The sequence below is a fragment of the Fonsecaea nubica genome (genome assembly GCF_001646965.1).
Source record: "Fonsecaea nubica strain CBS 269.64 chromosome Unknown Scaff6, whole genome shotgun sequence".
In the NCBI taxonomy this organism is placed as follows: Eukaryota; Fungi; Ascomycota; class Eurotiomycetes; order Chaetothyriales; family Herpotrichiellaceae; genus Fonsecaea; species Fonsecaea nubica.
Window position 1 is genome coordinate 234,931 of NW_019173679.1, and position 18,834 is coordinate 253,764.

General features: G+C 51.6%; 5 protein-coding genes across 5 annotated transcripts; 4 read left to right on the forward strand and 1 right to left on the reverse strand.

The window, feature by feature from the left end:
- Positions 1-167: 167 nt before the first annotated feature.
- AYO20_01483 (hypothetical protein) lies at positions 168-1,385 on the forward strand (the record flags this gene model as incomplete). The annotated part of the gene is made up of 2 exons (XM_022639789.1): positions 168-248; positions 306-1,385. The coding sequence occupies 2 exons, from the start codon at positions 168-170 to the stop codon at positions 1,383-1,385; spliced, it is 1,161 nt and encodes a 386-aa protein (XP_022504177.1).
- Positions 1,386-1,873: 488 nt separating this feature from the next.
- AYO20_01484 (hypothetical protein) lies at positions 1,874-5,954 on the forward strand (the record flags this gene model as incomplete). The annotated part of the gene is made up of 6 exons (XM_022639790.1): positions 1,874-1,892; positions 1,948-1,992; positions 2,049-4,822; positions 4,872-5,063; positions 5,277-5,621; positions 5,724-5,954. The coding sequence occupies 6 exons, from the start codon at positions 1,874-1,876 to the stop codon at positions 5,952-5,954; spliced, it is 3,606 nt and encodes a 1,201-aa protein (XP_022504178.1).
- A 129-nt stretch (positions 5,955-6,083) lies between these two features.
- On the reverse strand, positions 6,084-6,896 carry AYO20_01485 (hypothetical protein; the record flags this gene model as incomplete). The annotated part of the gene is made up of 1 exon (XM_022639791.1): positions 6,084-6,896. One exon carries the CDS (start codon positions 6,894-6,896, stop codon positions 6,084-6,086), a length of 813 nt encoding a protein of 270 aa, XP_022504179.1.
- A 734-nt stretch (positions 6,897-7,630) lies between these two features.
- On the forward strand, positions 7,631-14,290 carry AYO20_01486 (hypothetical protein; the record flags this gene model as incomplete). Its single annotated transcript, XM_022639792.1, has 8 exons — positions 7,631-7,764; positions 7,824-8,595; positions 8,647-10,901; positions 10,955-11,816; positions 11,882-12,187; positions 12,240-12,292; positions 13,139-13,257; positions 13,383-14,290. 8 exons carry the CDS (start codon positions 7,631-7,633, stop codon positions 14,288-14,290), a joined length of 5,409 nt encoding a protein of 1,802 aa, XP_022504180.1.
- A 2,655-nt stretch (positions 14,291-16,945) lies between these two features.
- On the forward strand, positions 16,946-18,568 carry AYO20_01487 (hypothetical protein; the record flags this gene model as incomplete). The annotated part of the gene is made up of 1 exon (XM_022639793.1): positions 16,946-18,568. One exon carries the CDS (start codon positions 16,946-16,948, stop codon positions 18,566-18,568), a length of 1,623 nt encoding a protein of 540 aa, XP_022504181.1.
- Between the last annotated feature and the right edge of the window lie 266 nt (positions 18,569-18,834).

The window sequence follows — 18,834 nt, forward strand, 5'->3', positions numbered from 1 at the left end:
TTCGAATTTTTCCCCACACTGCGACTTGCCAGGAGCAAAGCTGGTGGATCAAGGGCTTTCATGAAACTTTTTTTCTCGACACGCCTGTTGAAAGGAGAGTACATTGTCGCAACTCAAAGACTTCTACTCTCAATCAATACACATATTGACACAACGCCACTTGTACGATGGCTACTGTAGCGAAGGTCACGACCACTGTCACTTCCAAGGAGCCCCAACAAACTCCCTACCAGCTCGATCCCGAACAGGTATTTATGCACTGGCCGCATGTACGGAACCGGTTTTGCTAATGCATTCCCCTCTAGACCCTCAAAGCCTCTCGTGCCTTGTTGCAGCACATTCAAGCAGAAACCAAACACTTACAGCAGGCCTCGTCGAAAAAGAGTCTCCTTGCTGCCAGCAGCTCGGATTCAGAAGAGGATGGGCCCGACGAAACGACAGCGCCGATTTGGCTCACCCTCACCACAAAACAACATATCGTGGATAAACACCGTCTGAAGCCTAGCAAAATTACCGTCCCGCATCCGCTCAACACATCTCGAGACCTTCGGATATGTCTCATCACCACCGATCCCCAGAGAGCAGTGAAAAACGTGGTGGCAGATCCTGCATTTCCTGACCATCTCAAGTCCCGCATCACTCGAATTATCGGAATCACCAAGCTCAAAGCGAGGTACAAGACTTTCGAACAACTACGGGAACTGCTCTCTGAACACGACCTCTTTCTCGCCGACGATCGCATCGTCACTCGACTACCAGCAATTCTAGGCAAAGTCTTCTACAAGGCAACCTCCAAACGGCCCATCCCGATTATAATCGCAGACCCAAGGAGGGACAAGACAACTAAGCCCAAAAATTCAAAGGAAGACGGTGCTGCTGCTCCTATCTCACCATCAGCGCTCGCTAGAGAAATTGAAAAAGCGGTCAATGCGGTGCCTGTCAGCCTGCGACCTGGTACACTCGTTGCTGTTCGTGCCGGCCTGTCCTCATTCAAGCCTGAGCAGCTGTCAGAAAATATCTCAACCATTGTGTCCAAACTGATTGAAAAGCATGTTGTCAAAGGTTGGAGGAATGTAAGAGGAATACACATAAAAGGCCAATCTTCGTTCGCAGTGCCAATATGGTTGGCGGACGACCTGTGGACCGAGCATGATGATATAATTGCAGCGACACAGGAAACAGAATCTTTGGAAGACGATACCCAACAAGGGCAGAAGCGCAAGCGAAAAGCAGCTAGCACAAAAGGCCCTCAGTCTGGTTCGCGGAAGCGTCCAAAGGGAGACGATGGAAAGAATGGAAAGCCTGTGGCTGATCAGGAAGCTGCACGTGCACGAAAAAGCAAATTGGCCGCACAAAAAGCAAAGGTGTTTGAGGAACAGGTCTAAGTAGAAGGGAATACCCATGTGTGCATGACTGTCATGAAGTGCATAAAGTGGCAGATAGAATCATAATGAGCAAGAAGCAACAGTACCCGAGTAAAGTCAGTGCAATGTCCAGCGTCACACCAGCCCCAATTAACCCCCTGCAAGGCTGCTTCAGCTTGATTCCCCCCATTGTGCAGGGACGTCGCTGGCTGGTTCGCTGGATTGCCCAGGGCTGGTGAAGGCTCTTGGCACCCATCATCACGGCGGGCTCTAGCTACACCCGATGCAGGCTTGGGTGAAAACATAATATTATTGCCCCTCCAACTGGATATCCCTGGAAAGTGAATCGGTCATTCATTCACTCACCCGTCTGGTGCGCAATCCGACAGTGACGAACGCGTAGTGACATCTACCGTTCGATCTCCAAGGCAGGATTCCTGCAGCTCCTCTGCATCTCATCCTGTCGTCATGCGAGCGTCAGGATCCTCTTCACAAAACCGCGGGCCGTCATGGACCGCAAGCGCAAGAGTATGCTCACCCTGTCGTTGATTTGGGAGATGGTGAACTAATAAGTCAAACGCAGGAGAACTACGTGACTTAAATTTACGCGTCTGGGCAGGCGCAAAAGGTACGCATCCATCTCTCGACGGAATGGCGCCGATACTAACTGCCGTGCTATCGCAGATGTCTACGAAACAGCAAACTCGCTCGATTCGTCTCTGAAGAAAAACACGGCGTTTATTAAACGGCTCCGAACTGGGTTATCGTCTGCTGCACAAGACACCTTTCTGTCCGAGATCCGCACGTTATCCCTACAAAAATACCTCTCCGAGATCATAGCTGCCACAGCCGAAGGCTTAGGTAGACTGAAGACTGCGAGTGAGATTGCCGCGGGTGTCGAGGTTGTCAGCGCTCTACACCAGAGATTTGGACCCCTCGAATTCACCAAGCAGCTGGCATGGCTTCTGGGCAAGGGCTTGACAACTCCTGACAAGGCTCAGGTGAAATTGTGGAGCCAGGAAGTCCGCGAACGGGAAGAGAAAGAGCGTCTAGTTCGACACCGAGTTCTCCTTCGCGTCGTCACCGAATTCTGGCTATGTGGCATTCTTCGAAGCCTGGATGATGCGGATCGACCAGATGAAGCTACAACCCGGGGCAAAGATGCGCCTTCACAACCCGAATCCAAGCCGAAGGCGGGCACAAATGGTGTTCGATCCGACACGAATGTTGAGCAGGATCCATTTCCCCTGGAAGTTCTGAAGGATTTGTTAGGCCATGATCCCGAGCATGTTAACCTCAGTCTTGCTGTTCTTTTTGTGAAGAATTTTGCCTGGGATGTTCTGGGACTCAAACCACCGTCGGAGGAAGGCCGAAAAACAGTTGACGCAGACGGTCAGATTGTCGAGCAAGTCAAAGATGGCGAGGGCTCCTCTGGGCCCCCTGAGGAAGACGCGCCCATTATCCCTCAACCCATCCGACAGAGATTCATTAACGTCCTAGAACGATATTTGACTACAGTCAAAACCCACGTCATTCGAGACCAGAGATCTCTGAACAATCAAAGCCGCCGAAATGCAGAGGCTTATGTCAAAAGCGGCGAAATTTTCGAAGACAGACAAGCAAATTTCGAGAAGCAGGCCAAAGCCCAAGAGAAATTAGTTGCAAATGCACAAGTCCTTTGTGATGTCCTCGGACAAGAAATGCCAGATCTCGAAGAGAAAGACAGCGCCGAGACTGCTACTTCAGGGAGCGTGGGGATGATCAAGACAGGCGACTACCTCAAAGGTCAAGGAGAGGGCGCTGGCATCTGGGAAGACGAAGAAGAACGTCGTTTCTACGAGAACTTGGTTGATCTCAAGGGTCGAGTGCCGGGAATTCTTTTGGAGGATTCAAAAAAGAAACCAGAAACAGATGAACGTGGTGAAGCTGCCGCCACATCCGCTGAGGGCGGGACGAATAAGCCTCTGGAGAACGAAGAGCAGTCTACCGCCATCACGAATAAGACTGTTGGGGCTCAAGTCGATGCCATCCTTTTGCGCCTGCCAGAACTGCAAACCAAGGATATGGTCGACCAGGTTGCTTTGGACTTCTGCTTCCTCAACTCCAAAGCCTCCCGAAATCGTCTAGTCAAGACCATCCAGGAAGTCCCCAAAGGTCGACTAGATCTACTACCTTTGTATGCACGACTTGCCGCCACTCTTGGGCAGTATATGCCTGATGTCGTGCAGGGTCTAATCTCGCATCTTGATGACGAATTTCGAAGCCTTCAGAGACGAAAATCTAAAGATTTCCTGGGGCAAATTCGCATGGCCAACATCCGATATCTGGCAGAACTCACCAAGTTTGGCATCGTCCCAGAGCACGTCATTTTCCACTGTTTCAAAGTCAGTTTGGACGACTTTTCGAGGATGAACATTGAGATCATTGCCCATCTGCTCGAAAACTGCGGTCGATATCTCCTGCGCAACCCCGAGACATCTCCTCGAATGTCGTCTTTCCTTGAGACGTTGAACCGCAAGAAATCTGCACAGCACATGGGGACCCAAGAGCGTATGCTTATTGAAAACGCGTTGTACTATGTCGACCCTCCTCAGCGCGCTGCCATCCAACAAAAAGAGCGTACGCCAACGGAACTCTTTGTCCGACAACTGGTATATGTGGACATGACTAAGCGAAACTACATGAAGGTGCTCAAGACCATTCGAAAACTCCATTGGGAAGAGAAGGAGGTTGTCCAGATGCTAGAGAAGATTTTCAGCAAGCCGGGGAAAGTCAAGTTCAGCAACATCCATCTCTTGGCTGTTCTTCTGCAGGCTCTTTTTCGATATCATCAAGACTTTGCCGTTGGCATTATAGACAATGTCTTGGAACAAATTACTCTGGGTCTGGAGCAGAACGATTTCAAGTTCAATCAGCGAAGAGTGGCTGAAGTCAAATACCTGGGCGAACTCTACAACTACAAGATGATCGACTCCACCGTGGTGTTCGATACATTGTATCGGATCGTGACATTTGGCCATGAAGGTGGAACACCTCAGCCTGGGAACTTCACACCCTTTGATCCTCCCGATGAGTTCTTCCGGATCCGACTGATATGCACTCTCCTCGACACTTGTGGCATCTGTTTTGACAGAGGTAGCTCCCGCAAGAAGCTCGATTTCTTTTTGACTTTCTTTCAGTACTACATGGCCACAAAGGATCCCCTGCCCATGGAAATTGAGTTTCTAGTGCAGGACACTTACTCCCTTGTCCGCCCGAACTGGAAGCTAGTCACTGAGCTCGGCGAAGCGGCCAAACTATTTGCTGAAGCTGTAAGCGCGAACTACAGGCAGCAAGGGGCGGAAAAAAGTGCGGAGCAAGCAGAAGACATTGAAGACACTGCTTCCGAAGACGGACTTGGTGAAGGTGATGTTGAACTTGACGCTGAAATCGCGCGATCATCAGATGAAGAAGGCGAGGTAAGCACTGTATCGGTCTGAGCCGAGATCAACTTCTGACTTGGAGAAGGCAGCAGCAGCAGAAGAGGACACAGGTGAAGAGAAAGAAGACATTGACTCCGATGAAGAAGAACAGATTGTTGTCTTGCGTCAAGAGGAACATTTGGATCCAGAAGTCGAGGCCGAGTTTGACCGCGCGTTCGAAAAGATGATGGCCGAAAGCCTGGACTCGCGGAAGTTCGAGCGCAAGACTCATTTCGACGTACCTTTACCCATCCGTAAGATCCAACGAGCGCCAATCGAGCCGAATGAGGACGAACCGAGTCCTGCTCAACAAGCCGAATCCAATACGATGGCATTCTCCTTGATGACAAAGAAGGGAAATCGACAACAAGCAAGTAACCCCCATTGACCCTCCTTTGAGTGGTGGTATAGGTGGGGATCTAGATGATCGCTGTTGCTAACAATATTTTAGACAAAGACAATTGAGCTTCCGTCGGACTCGAGCTTCGCCGTTTCCATGAAATCGCAGCAAGCTGCCGAAAGGGAGGAACAACAACGCATCAAGAACCTGGTCCTCAATTATGATCTGCGCGAAGATGATCAACACGATGGTATTCCCAATGGATTTTCTTGTGGCCCTATTATTCAACCTCCCGTGGAGAAGAACCCCAATACTAAAGGACTCAAATTAGGACCCGATCACTACAATCCTTCCCTCAGTCGTGCTGAGAGGTCGGGGCGCCACGCGCCACGAGCAAGAAGACTCAATTTAAGCGATGTTGACTGGTACGGCCCCAAGAAATCGCGTCCTACCCAGGTAACGTGTGGGAAAGAGGCAGCTGGCAGCTTTCCGTCAACGCACAAGCACTCCCCCTTTCGCACAAAGAAGCCAGGCTGATTGGCCACCTTGGCCTCATAGGACATGAGCCTTTACCCCTTGCATCGTCACTCAGCAGCCGACCCTGGCCTGGGTACTCCGCGAAGCAATTGCGCCACTCAGTTCAGCGCTGGTTACATCAGAGCCACCATCGTGGCAGGTGGTTTCGAGCTTTCATCCGATGCGTCAGACTACCAAAGAGTCCAAGAACCCTGCAGCTTTGAAGCAGAGGCGGACAGGCGAGCTTGCCATGCAAACAGCATCCGAGCATGAACCCGACAGCCACCTTCGGGTTTTGGTCACTAGGCAGTCTGAAGAAAGCCTCCATCGGCGACAAAGGATCGATTTCCGTCTGCGACAGGCTTGTTACAAGAGCGCCAGTTTCTATCGGCGATGGAAGACTCATTCGCAGGTAGCCGCCAGACGTTGGTCCAGTTCCAGAGTGAACAACGGTCTGGGACCCTCGAAGGCAATGTCGATTTTAGAGGATCGTATGTGGTTACTGGTACTCACTTGGCCACCAAACTCGGTGGGCCATTGTTCAACGTCCCACTCAAGGCCCTTGGTAGTGAGGAATGTGCGGCCGAGGACAGGCAGGATTCCCACATTCTCCGCAAAATAACCCGGTTCGAGGTGGATGAGATTGCGGCCATCAGCTAGAACAAATGACAAACTCTGTTCCGACAATAGATATATGCGGCCCCTCAGGAGTGCTGGGTGGTTCTCGGCCATAAAAAGGTGGTGGACTTGTGAAAACCCTTGATCTACTCGACCTCCGAGTCCCCCCAGGACCACGACATCCATGATAGGCTGTGACTCTGCGCCATGCTCGGATGCGCCACGTTCGTGCTTTGATATCGCCCAGTCGCGAATCCATCTGAGGCACTTTGTGAAGTCTGTAGAGTACTGATCTGGGTCCTTGATAACTTGGGACCCTAGAGAGCGATAATGCTCTCCGACCGACTCAGTCAGGGAGTCCAGATCCCCTATGACGGCATCCGGAACACGGCGCTTCAATCTAGACATTCCATTCTGCGCAGCCTTGTCGTAATTATAAAGCCTGTTGGCGCCGCCGTCGGCACATACAAGCAGCGAGGCTGACCCGATAACGGCGTTCAGGGCGTGCTTGTTGATGGGCTGGTTGAGGATGATAACCGAATAGGAATGGGTAGGGGAATTGTTTAGGAGACCGCAAGGATGCCACTCTGTCACCATTCTTGCCTGGTGGCTCCTCTGCCGCACGTCCCGTGGTGATACAATGGGTGTATCTCGATCTTATGTCCCGCATCATCTGTGTCAACGAGGAAGATGAAGATACGCACGATTTGATCCGATGCTTGGCGAGGAACTTCGGAGAAATATAAATCCGATTTCGCCATCACGTGCCGTACAATCCGATGTTGCCGAGATGTTTGACTTCGAACCTTTCCAACTTCCTTCTTTCAACAAACCGGTCAAGACGAAACACCTGCGCTGATTGGCTTCGTGTCATGTCGCGTATACTCGCCTTGGGATGCAACTCCCGAGCGAGATGTGTGCGCAACCAGTCTGGAGTACCCGCTACAAGCTTCAGAGTGGAGGCATACGCAGTCCCACTCGAGGTTCGCTGGCACGGGGAATCGGTAGCCTCCAGGCAGCCACGCGCCCTAAAGAATACATGTTGTCCTCCACCGGCTAGTCCTTGGACGACCGCTCAAGATGCATCGGGTTGGAGGACATGGTTTGTCCGACACTGATGAAAATGGGTTGCCTTGCTCAGCCTTTCCGCTGTCTTGGCTAGACTAAGGTATGGCATGGTATGGCTAACTCGCATTCTGCCTTGCTGTGCCCGAGTCAACACACTTCGTGGGGTGTGATTTGCTTGGGTCCGTCGGTTGCTACAAAAGCCCGTTCTCTCCTTCAAGTTGTCGTCAACCTGCACAGCTCTATACTTTCGGCGACTTCCCACAATGGTACAGCTGAACCAAGATCAGGCTGTGCAAAAGGCTCGACACCATATCCACACCATCAGGAAAGAAGCCGGACTGGACGACACCAGTGCAACGAGCCGAAATGTCGAGAACCTCCAGAATGCTCTTCACACGTGAATAGGCCATTTCCTTGCTGTGCTTGTACCTTGAGTCACGTCTAACCATACCCCAGTCTCGCAGATGAATTGTACCAGAAGTCCACCCATTTCCTCCTCGAGCTCATACAGAATGCCGATGACAACGAGTATGACGTGGCTGAACCTAGTATCTCCCTAACATACCAGAATCGACGTCTGAGGATCGACTGTAATGAGAAAGGCTTCAGTGAGAAGAATGTTGAGGCCATCTGCAGAGTGGGCAGCAGTACCAAAGCTGGCGCCGACCGCGCTACCGCCTACGTCGGAGAGAAAGGGATTGGTTTCAAGTCGGTCTTTAAAGCTGCCGACGTTGTCTGGATTTCGTCCAACAGCTACACCTTTAAATTCGACAAGAGACAGGTCTTAGGCATGATTGCGCCCATCTGGGAATCTTTCCCAGAGCCAGCCACGCCGTCCGTGACATCCATGATCTTGCAGTTATCTCCAGAGTACGACGAGAGCCAGCTGGTCTCGGACTTGAAAGAGTTTGACCCTCGCATGCTGATGTTTCTCCGTCGCTTGAAAAGAGTAACAATCACGATTCAAGACGGCAACCCAGGCTGGCAGACCACATTCGGCAAAAGCGTCGGCACGAGCCACGGCGAAACAGCAATTGAGTTGACTCGGGATGGGGAAGTTACCAAATACCTTATCAGCTCACACATCGCTCAGAACCTACCAGTTGAACCTAAGCGTCCTGGTGCACACCAGTCTCAGATCCTACTTGCCTTCCCGGACATCACAGACCAGACATTAATATCTCAAAAGGTGTATGCATTCCTTCCGATACGAGACTATGGCTTTACGGTATGTGGATATTTCTTTGAATGAAGTTGCATTCTCACGCATCACCTTTAGTTCCTCCTTCAGGGAGACTTTCTCCTTTCGGCCAGTCGCGAGGATGTCTTGTCAGACTCCCCTTGGAACAAGGCTCTTCGGAGTCAGTTTGCCAAGGCATTTGTTGCTGTCACTAGAGCCTACAGTCACGGCCAGTTGTGTTATATCTGGCCCAGGTTCATTCCTTTCAAAATGACCCAATATCACTTCTTCGAACCGGCCAGGCGGGAAATCTGTCAAGCACTCTCGCGACAGCCGGTCCTGAAGTCCAGAGCCCAAGAATTGATGATGCCGTCCGCCTTAACATATGTGCCTGTGGACTTTTGCGACAGACAAGGGGTTCCAATGACTTCATCCCCGAAGAACGATCGGATATATCTGTGCCAACATTATGATGAATCCCTTCACGATAACCTGGAAGCACTGGGCGTTACAAAGATGACCGCAGCCATATTTTTGAAACATTTAGATGTGTATATCAAACAAAACACAGAATTGTTTCAGACGACCAAATCCGTCGATTGGCATACACGACTCGCCGAAGTCCTGTTGAAGCTCTCTTTCGATACTGAACATCACGAGCAGCTTCGTAAGCTAGCAATCATTCCTCTCAATGACGGACGATGGGTGTCCGCCGAGGAAAAGTCCATCTTCCTTCCTCAAGAAGCCGAAAATTGCATGGCGCCTGAGGGTCTCGCATTTCGACTGGTACGCGAAGATGCTGCCAACAACCCCACGGCTCGATCACTATATCTTCAGCTCGGACTCAAGGTCTTTGGTCAAGATGCCATCGCCGATTTTATCCTTCATGTGCATACCCAGCCTTCATTCAACGCGAAAAACATGTCCCTTGAGCATCTGTTATCTCAAGCAGTGTTTCTCTACCGCGCCAGGGTGCATGACTACGAAGTCAGATATATCTGGTTTGCCACAACGGATGGGTCTGGTCGCTGCCGTGCGGAAAGCGCATATCTGCCGTGGGCGGCTCCGTTTGCTGCGAGCCAGTACTTCGCAGGCCGGAACGATATCGGATTTATACATTCACACTATTTGGATGCTGTAAAGGATGATCAAGCGAGCTGGCTGGAATGGTTGGAGAACGCTGCCAAAATCTCCATTCTGCCACGTCTCACCCAGGCTGACGGACAATCACCACACTCCTTTGGACTATCTCGCCACTTTGCCTTGATCATGCAGAATTTCAAGTCCAAGGATTTTCTGGTCCTCTTGAGAGACAACTGGGGCTACTATTCGCGGTGGCTCGAAGACGACGCAGGTGGTCCTCGAGATGATTCAAGAAAGGAAAGACAGGTATCTCGAGAACGAGTCAGAAAATCGCTGCAAGAAGCACAAGTGCAGTGCCTGGGAGGTGGGCAGAAACCTCTGCGGGAGGTCTTTCTACCCATCTCAGAACTTGTTCAGCAGGCCAATGGTCAGGTGCCATTCGTTGATGTCGATGATCCTCTCGACCCACGTTGGCAGAGACTAAAGATCTTGGGCCTGGGTGTCGAGGGTGACGTTTGTTTCTATCTCCGATGCCTCGAAACATTGAGTGGTGACAAAGATGCAGCCGTCATCGACCGTGCTGCTCTGCTGCTTGAACAGATCCAAGCACGATGCGCAGAACTACCGGACGTTGTGAGGCAATCGTTTGACCAGAAGCCTCTTGTCTGCATTCCGAATAAAAAAGTTGGAGGTGAACCCCGCTGGGTGAAGGTGCAAGATTGCCTGTGGAGTGGCCCCGAATGCCTTCGACGATTTGTTGCTCTAAAGAACGTATACCCATCTTGCCAGCGGCTGTTCCGTGATTTCTTCCTGCTTCCCGACGCTGGCATTGCGGACCTGGTACGTGAGACCAAGTTGCTCACTGTCGGCGACCCTCTCTCTTACATCAAAGCTCTGTTTCTTGAAATTGAGAAGCATCTAGAGAAGGACGAGGCGACGACATCCATCGACTCACTTCAGACACATTGCATATGGCCAGTCTATAAGTCAAGCAACGAGGACCAGTGGGACATGCTTGGATGCGCCAACAGGCCGGACGTGTGGTTCATTGCTGACAGATCACATTTGCTGGAGAGTTTCTATGGAATCGTGCCCTTGCTCGCTTTCCAAGTCGAGGATATACTCAAAATACCACTCCTGATTCGCAAACTGGGTGGGGACAAACGACGACTAACACGAGCGGTCACGAGCATTGCAGAGACTGTTGGACTGTTGCGACCCGATCCGATTCGGCAGGATGACCTGCGGTCCAGAGCCGAGTTCATAGCCAGGTAAGTACTGCTCTGCCGTCCAACGAGGAGTTGGCTGCGTCACCCATGGATAGTGAAAGACTCTGGTTACTAAAGATTGTTCTCAGACTCATCCCGAAAAAAGAACACGGCAAGAGGGACAAGGTGGCTAAGCTCAAGTCACTACAAGCATTCTCTACCACACGGGTCATTCAAAAGTGGTCCGTGAAGGTTGTCTCTGAAAGCAAATCGGGGCGTTCTAAGGATGGTAACGTTGTTCTGTCCACTGAGCATAACCGTCTCGAAATCTACCTGAAAAATGGGTACTTCGAATCGACCAGGGTTCCCAGGGATCTAATCGAAGCGATCGCTAGCTTCTGCGGTATCGAAGATAAAGGCTTATTTCTCCTCACTGTTGCCTTGCAAGACGACATTCAGAACATACAAAAATGCTTCCAAGAGCATGGTGTTCCAGCACTGAACCTTGATGATGATGACACGGCGGAGTTTGAAGATATTGACGACTTCGACCCGCGAAGATCTCAGGGCTGGGGCGCAGGTACAAGTAGTGCAACACACAAAAATGGTCGAAAGAGCTTGCTCAATGGGGAACTGGTGCGTATGTTCACCTTTGCCAATATCTTTGCAATCGATACTGGCCCTGGGGGCGCCTACCCCGGCAATGGCCTCAGCGATATCGACACTCTGTTGATAGACGGCGGATCCGGGGGCGCCAGCGCCAGCGAGTTATATCTGGAAGACTACGAGGATGATGAGGGTGACACCAAATCCATCACATCTCGTGCCTCATCGACATTTTCCGGTTCTACGCTGGGTGGCAGTAGGATGAGACTTTTTGCCGCTGTCCCCGCGAGATTGCTGCGGCGGAGCTCTGGGTTCTCTGATAATCTGCGTCGAGAAGCTGATGACAATCTAGAGTTTCTTGGTCAAAAGAAGGTATGATGGCTATGCCTGAGCCTGTCTCACCAAAAACGGGACATTGATGCTGACGAGCGTTACAGGTGTCGGAAGAACTGCGACGGATGCTCAACGACGCCTACAAGCCAGACGTACACTGGACGAGCAGTCTGAGGACAAGAAATGGACACAAAGCTTTCATCCGCGAACAAAACAGTGATGGAAAGTCCAAGATATATGCCAGCTTCACATTAGCTGATACCAGTGGGACATTTAGTCGCTATGTCGCCGAGTGTTATCCGGAGGCCAGGAGATGGATCAAGCGTCCGCCTTTGTATCATCTTGACGTAAAAACTACCCAGGGTGACTTGGCCTCTGAGTTCTCTTACAGCAATTCCCAGTGGAAGATGGTGAGTGGTCGAGAGCATTGTCCCTAACATTCGAGTCTGACTCTTGCAACAGGCTCGCACATATACCATCCCCGATTCGATGGATACCAGCATTCCAACAGATGTGTATTTTCTAGTACGTGTCTTCAATGTAGAAAGGGAGCCGGAAGTACAGTTCCTGCTCGACCCCTGGTCACTCCATCTTCAAGACAACCTACGATTGAGGGCGGAAAAGGAGTATCGTGCAAACGTTCATGGACTTAGGGTGTGAATACCATTGCTATCTATCTATACGAGGGTCGACTTGTCAAGATTTTAAGATGAGGGTCAGACACGGGGTTTGGAGTTTGGGGTTTGGGTTTCATGGCACTATTTACATGAAGTCGAATGAAAATATATCGTACAAAGCTTCCTGGAGCTCTCAATGTTCTGTCTATTCTCATCCACTCGAACATCTCCGACGATCCTATGCACGTGATCAGGGGAGAGCCTCGCAGCGTCTTCCGCGTATTTGCTCCGCCCTACGGTTCCGTCCCTCCTCGCTTCGTATACGGAGGAACCCTGAGTCTCCGAACTGCAGTTCCATATGGGAAATGAAATCTTTGAGCTCCATAAACTATTATTATTAATTCGGAGCCCCATTGCATCACTACATAAATTATCATAAAAAAGGGCCGCGTTTTCTTTCCGTTTTCAAAACCACAACCGGTTCACAAGTCCTGTCGTTTTCTATTTCCCAGGGTTGCTGCTCTCTTTTCTCCGGCTTTTGACATGGTTCACTCTCTATTGTATCTCTGAAGCAAGACCGAAGACGAGCAAACCCTCCCTCCTTCCCCGGACCCCCTCCATCCTCCTCTTAAAAGCCATGTTTCGACCCGCGGTGGCCCGGTCAACGCTTCGCTCCGTAGCTCGCTCGTCCTCCGTCACCTTCGCTCCCGTGCCCAGAAGTACGTATGGAATACGGTTCGCTAGTACATCACCCGCGAAAGCGCGACGGAGTTGGAAGAGCACGGCGTTGAGATGGGGGATTGCCATTGCGGGCATTTACTATTATAACACGAGCCCGGTCTTCGCGGAGCAGCCGCAACATAGTGAGTCAACTACTGCTTCGATAGTTGCCCGAAGGGAGAGGCGTCCGTTCGTTCCGTAGACCACAACTTTTCTACATGGAAGCGTCCGAGATACTGATTGTGTGATTGGCGCGTGCACCTTACAGATCTATTAAACCCAAACCTGGATGCCGTTGAAGATGAACGAAGAGACCATTCGACACTGGAAGCTCTCACGTCCCGGCGCGCCCCAGAAGCCGACGAGAACGCCGCCGCCCTCCACTCCGCCATCGACTCGATATCGTCCGAGAATGCGTCCACGACTGTCGTGACCGACGACGGGCCATTCACGCCTGGCAACGCCGAAGGTCTAGAAGAAGAGGCGGCCGGCGAAGGAGCTTTCAACCCCGAGACGGGCGAGATCAACTGGGACTGCCCGTGCCTGGGCGGCATGGCGCATGGGCCCTGCGGACCCGAGTTCCGTGAAGCCTTTTCCTGTTTCGTGTTTTCAAATGAGGAGCCCAAGGGGATGGACTGCATAGACAAATTCCAGAACATGCAGCAGTGTTTCCAGAGATACCCGGAAATCTACAAGGGCGAACTGGAGGACGATGAAGAGTTGGATGCTAGTCTCGAGGCGGAGAAGCAGGAGTTGGTCAACGAGATCGCCGAGAGGAAAAAGCAACACGAAGGATCCCCCGGGGCACAGCAGCGCAGGTTGCTCGAGGAGCCTGATCCAGCGCCTAGGCCCGCATCAACGACGAAGAAAGTGGAATCGGGATTGGAATCGCATGAGCAATCGCAGCCGCAGTCACAGTCCGAGCTACAACACCTCCAAAGCCAACAACCCCCCGCGCCAGAGGGCAAGGTCAAAGTGAGTGACGACCCTTCTCACTCTTCAACCATGTCACCCGAGCGGGAGAACATCACAGAGGGACAAAAATCAGGAGTGACAAAAGAACCGAAGCCGTCATCTTCCGCCGCGACAGAAGAGACGTACAATCCCGAAGCAGATATCGTGCCCAAGGCGGCGCACGATGCTACGGACAATACTGCGGGGAGGGCAGAAAAATGAGTTTTCTAGACAGCTGGAGGAGAGACATAATGTATGTTGCATGACAGAAAAGCTGTGTGTGGCGAGTCCATTTTTTTTTACAAGACCATGGAAAGACAAAAAAGGTATTGTACATCATCATTACAAACGCGAGGCTCGACTTTGTACAATATTGGAATCGACAGATGGTTTTGGGCAAGAGTTCGATACAAATGCGGCGGTAACATCCTCATGTACAAATGTACAAATACTCGTAGCAGCCCAAAATTAAAAGACCTCATCTCCTGTCAATCTTTTTGTTCACTTATAGCCGAAGCGGGACACGGGTCTACACATAAAATAACATTTTTACTTTCAAGCAGCATGGAGGTATATACCATGTGGCAAGAGCTGTTGAAGAGGTAGCGCGTCCCGTGCGAGTAGAGGACGAGTATGGCTGAGATACAGCTTTCGGTCGTCCGGCTCTGGTAGGTGGACTCGCTACGACTTGTAGGTATGGAGGTTTTGATAAACAAGCAATCTCCGCTTAGGCTTCGCGTGCCACGAGGCAAATTTGAGACGGAGGCGCGATCGAGGTCGAAAATGGGTGTGGGCGAGATAGCCGACTCAGCTATGTGCAAGTGCTTGTAGGTCGATGAGCTCACAAAAGTCCCCATCGTTCCTTTCAATCTAGATCGTGTCATTATTGACGCTTTGCGCGCGGTTGAAAGGTCAATCCGAGTGCTGTCCCAGCAGCGTGGGTGTGGCTTTTACTACTGTCTTTCTCTTTTTCAAGTTTGCTCCCCTTGTTTGTCCCTTACAGGGCTCGCCGTATACGCATTGGGAAGCGGTTCAACAACCCACCCGCATCTCCACCCCGAAACTCGAGCCGACCAATTCGGGAGGAGGATGAAACAGTGGTTTGGGGAGCGCCTCAGCCTATAAACCCTCGTGGGATTCGGGACTAGCTACGCACTAGTGGCACTCAATGGTAAGCAGATCAGCAAATGAACTTGGGAACGCGAGTAGGGGCGGGCGTATTAATAGCAGCTTCTAACGCACAGGGTCTTGTTCGCGTGATTGGGTTATTGGGTTTGGGATGCTTGAATACGCCCATTCTCTTGGGGAAAAAAAAGAATGGACAATGATGCCTGTTGGGCAGAGAGAGTGTGTGGGTGTGTTTGAGTGTAAAGGGCAGAGGGTGTTTGGGTGAGAAGAGCTTCTTCGTTCGCTCCGGCTAGGGTGGTGGTGACAGCACAGGTGAAGGACGCAGACTAAGCAGTCCTGGTGACCCCTTTTAACCAGAAAGCAACAAGCGTCAAGCGCTCTGGAACCCTGAGTGGCCTAGGTGGCGCCTGTTCCCAATATCCCGCCAAGCCCAACATCACTGGTGGCACCCGAGCAAACCCCCGTACGCCAATCGCCTGGGATCCAACAAACCCCCCTTGACCGTTCGCCGCGGGTTCCCGTTGGCTGGCCGGGCTCCCCTGATGGATAGTAAGTGGGGACGTCAGATGGCCTGGAAAAAGAGGCTGCCGTCTGACATGAGATTCCTGTAGACATCCAGACATCGAAGGCGGATCTCTCTCAAGTGCGCTTTGGTCTGACAGCCCTTTTTTTCCCCTTCGCTCGGCTTCTCCTCCCTCTCCTCTCCCTTTGCTGGTCTTTTCCCAAAACCCGCTCCCCTTCCTCCCTGCGTCTTTCTCCAGGCTTGGGTCTTTTTCCCATCCATCCACATCCTCTATCATCGTTTTCCCTCGAACTTCTTTTTCCCTCCTCACCGTCCTTTGCTGTCACTCTTCACTCTTCCTGACCTTATTACCCTCCGTTCCCTTCTGCTTCCCTGTCGACTCCGGTATCGACTGTGGCTACCTAGTACTCTCGGTCTCGCATCGCTCGCCTTTCCTTTCGACCTCGACCGTTTTCGCTCTAATCGCTTTCTTCGAATCCTCCTCGCCATCACGCGCCAACATCCAGGTCCCCAAAATCCGACCCGCTCGATCCTTTTCCCCCTCTCTCTGTGACCGATATACCATACTGCCCTTTCGAACTCCCCCAGTCGTGGAGAGTGACTTGCAACATACCTGATAATCGTCCATACACGTACACAACAAGCTTTTCAATCGCTCGATCATTGCCGCGCAATATCCTACTCTATTACACCTCGATCTGATTGCCGAACCACCTTCATTGTTCTAAATCTCCCTTATCTGGTCCCCCAAAAGATTCAAGACAGCTTTGTACAATCCCTCATCTGGCCCTTGAACTCGCAGTATCAGCACATTAGTACCTGCACCCTCGGTTTTCAAAAGGGTTCTGCCAACAGCTGGCTGAACATTTGGTTAGTTTGGTCGTCCTCCTTGACCGAGTCTACGTACTGACAGGAACAGGCAGGCATTTCCTTTCCGGTCACGCTGTCCGCCTTCTTCTAGTACTACCGACCTTTGGAGCATACCGCATCACGAAATTGTCTCTACCTAGTCACGACTTGTCCTAATTTTCTTAATTCACCAGACAAAAGGGAAATCACACTCCTTGGTCACATTCAGTTCTCGCGTCGGCAGTGCACGGACTTATTTTCTTCCTGATCTTTTTGAATCCGGCACCGGACACTTCGGCTTGTCCCGTCCACCTACAGTTTCAGTCTCGTCAAACTTACACAGTATACCATCCTTTGTATATTTCATCTAGAGTACAATGAGCATCGACGCTGGCGGTGTTGCTCAAATGACTTACCAGTCTCCCTTCAACAATTCTATTGGCGTTTCCGGCCCTGGGTTTGCTTCTCGAGGGAAAGGGTCCCATATCAAACGTCTCAGCGTTGCGCCTCCCTCCAAGATCTCGACCATCGACGAAACTCAACAGGCGAATACCGTTTCCACGCCCCGCACTAGTCGGGGCCACCTTCTGGCTGGTCTACGCACAGCTCCCAAATCTGCAACGGTACCTCCTGCTACCCATGGCATAGGTCTGGAAGGTAGCAGGTACGCCTCTGCGGGGTACGCCAACCAGGTACCGCAGACAGCTACTGGCACGTACTTTCCGGGAGGCAGGAACAATTTGCAGAGCAACTTGCTGCAACCTTACTCGCGTCCTGAGCATGTGCTTGCTCCTCCATCTCTTGACTTCGTTGACGGAGCGGAGAATATGGATCAGAATCTGTACGATGAACTGGTAGCCACGAATAATTATCTTGCGCAACAGCAACGGGCTCTTCAACAGCAGCTGTTGAATGTCACTGCTGCGGCCCATCAGCTTTCTGGACTCAACCTGAACACGGGCTTTGTGAACAACCTGGGTCAGCCGCAGTTTCAGTCTCCCATCAGCTCTCCCATGGGTCTGTACAATCAACAATTCCAGCAAGGCCTGCAACCCGTGGTTCACCCAGTCCCTGGTAGCCCTGGTGTCTTTACTGTCTACAATCCGATGACCGGGCAGTCAAGTTATCTGGTCGACAATTCCTATCAGCAGCAGCAACAGCGCCAGCAGAAAGAGGTGTCTCCCGTCCGTCAGAACAATTCTGTTTCGCCCCCTCCTGTTGCGCCAGCCTACCAGCGCCAGTATCCTGAGCCGTCTTTCCCTTTGACTGAGGCTCGTTCAAAGACCCCGCCTAAGTCCACCCCATCTCCACCGCAAGAGGTTGAGCCTCTCCCGCCTCCGTCGGCGAACGCTTTTCGACGGGGTCACCGGAAGAACATGTCTTCTGCCAACATCAAGACTGCTGGTGACTGGACCAAGGGCTCGGCCGCCAGACCCGCTGGGTTCCCGCAGACTCCAATGACGGCCACTTTTGGACCGGGCCACGGAAGAGCCGGAGAGCATCCTGTCAGACAGCCCAAGGGACCGCCCCTTCTGCAAGAGCTCGAGGAGAAGCCAACCTCCAAGCACGAGGGGAGCAAGAATTTTGCTACTCGACAACGCCGTAGAGCTGTTCACGACTTGGTTCGTGCAGGGCGTGAGCGCCGCAGTGATGGTGGTCGTCAACCCGGCTCTGGGGCAGGAACACCTGGTAGCGAGAACGAGTTCAACTTCTCCGTGTCGTCTGATGACTCTGTTCTTGCTGGGAGCAGTAGCCTCTCGAGCAAGCCGAGCCTGGGTAGTCTCCGGGCTGCTGCGAGCGGGGTGATCGGGTCTGAGATCAAGGAGAAGTCTCGTGAACGGTCTTCTGTTGACAGCGTTGGAGCGATCAGTGCTAAGAGCTTGAGTAGCGATGAAGGCAACTCTGTTGGAGGTTCTATTGTCGAGATTGAGCCGGCCCGACGCAACACGCCATTGATGGTTCTTAGTAGCGCTGAGAAACGCAAGAGCGTCGTCATGTGAATGGGCAAGGCGCAGAGGGCGGTGCCCCTTTCTTTTACAGCATCATTTGAGTTCTCTTGGAAGACTCAGCCGCTCATTTCATCACGACTTTGATGACTTACTACTCCGAGATTGATTGGCATGAATATTACTTTACACTCGATACACTCAATCCTCCCCTAACGGAAAAAGCACCGAGACTCGAATGGTACCCTAGGAAATATCCTTTAATGAATGGGGTTTTCTATGACCAGTCTCTTTTCTCTTTGATTGTGCCTTGTTTTGAA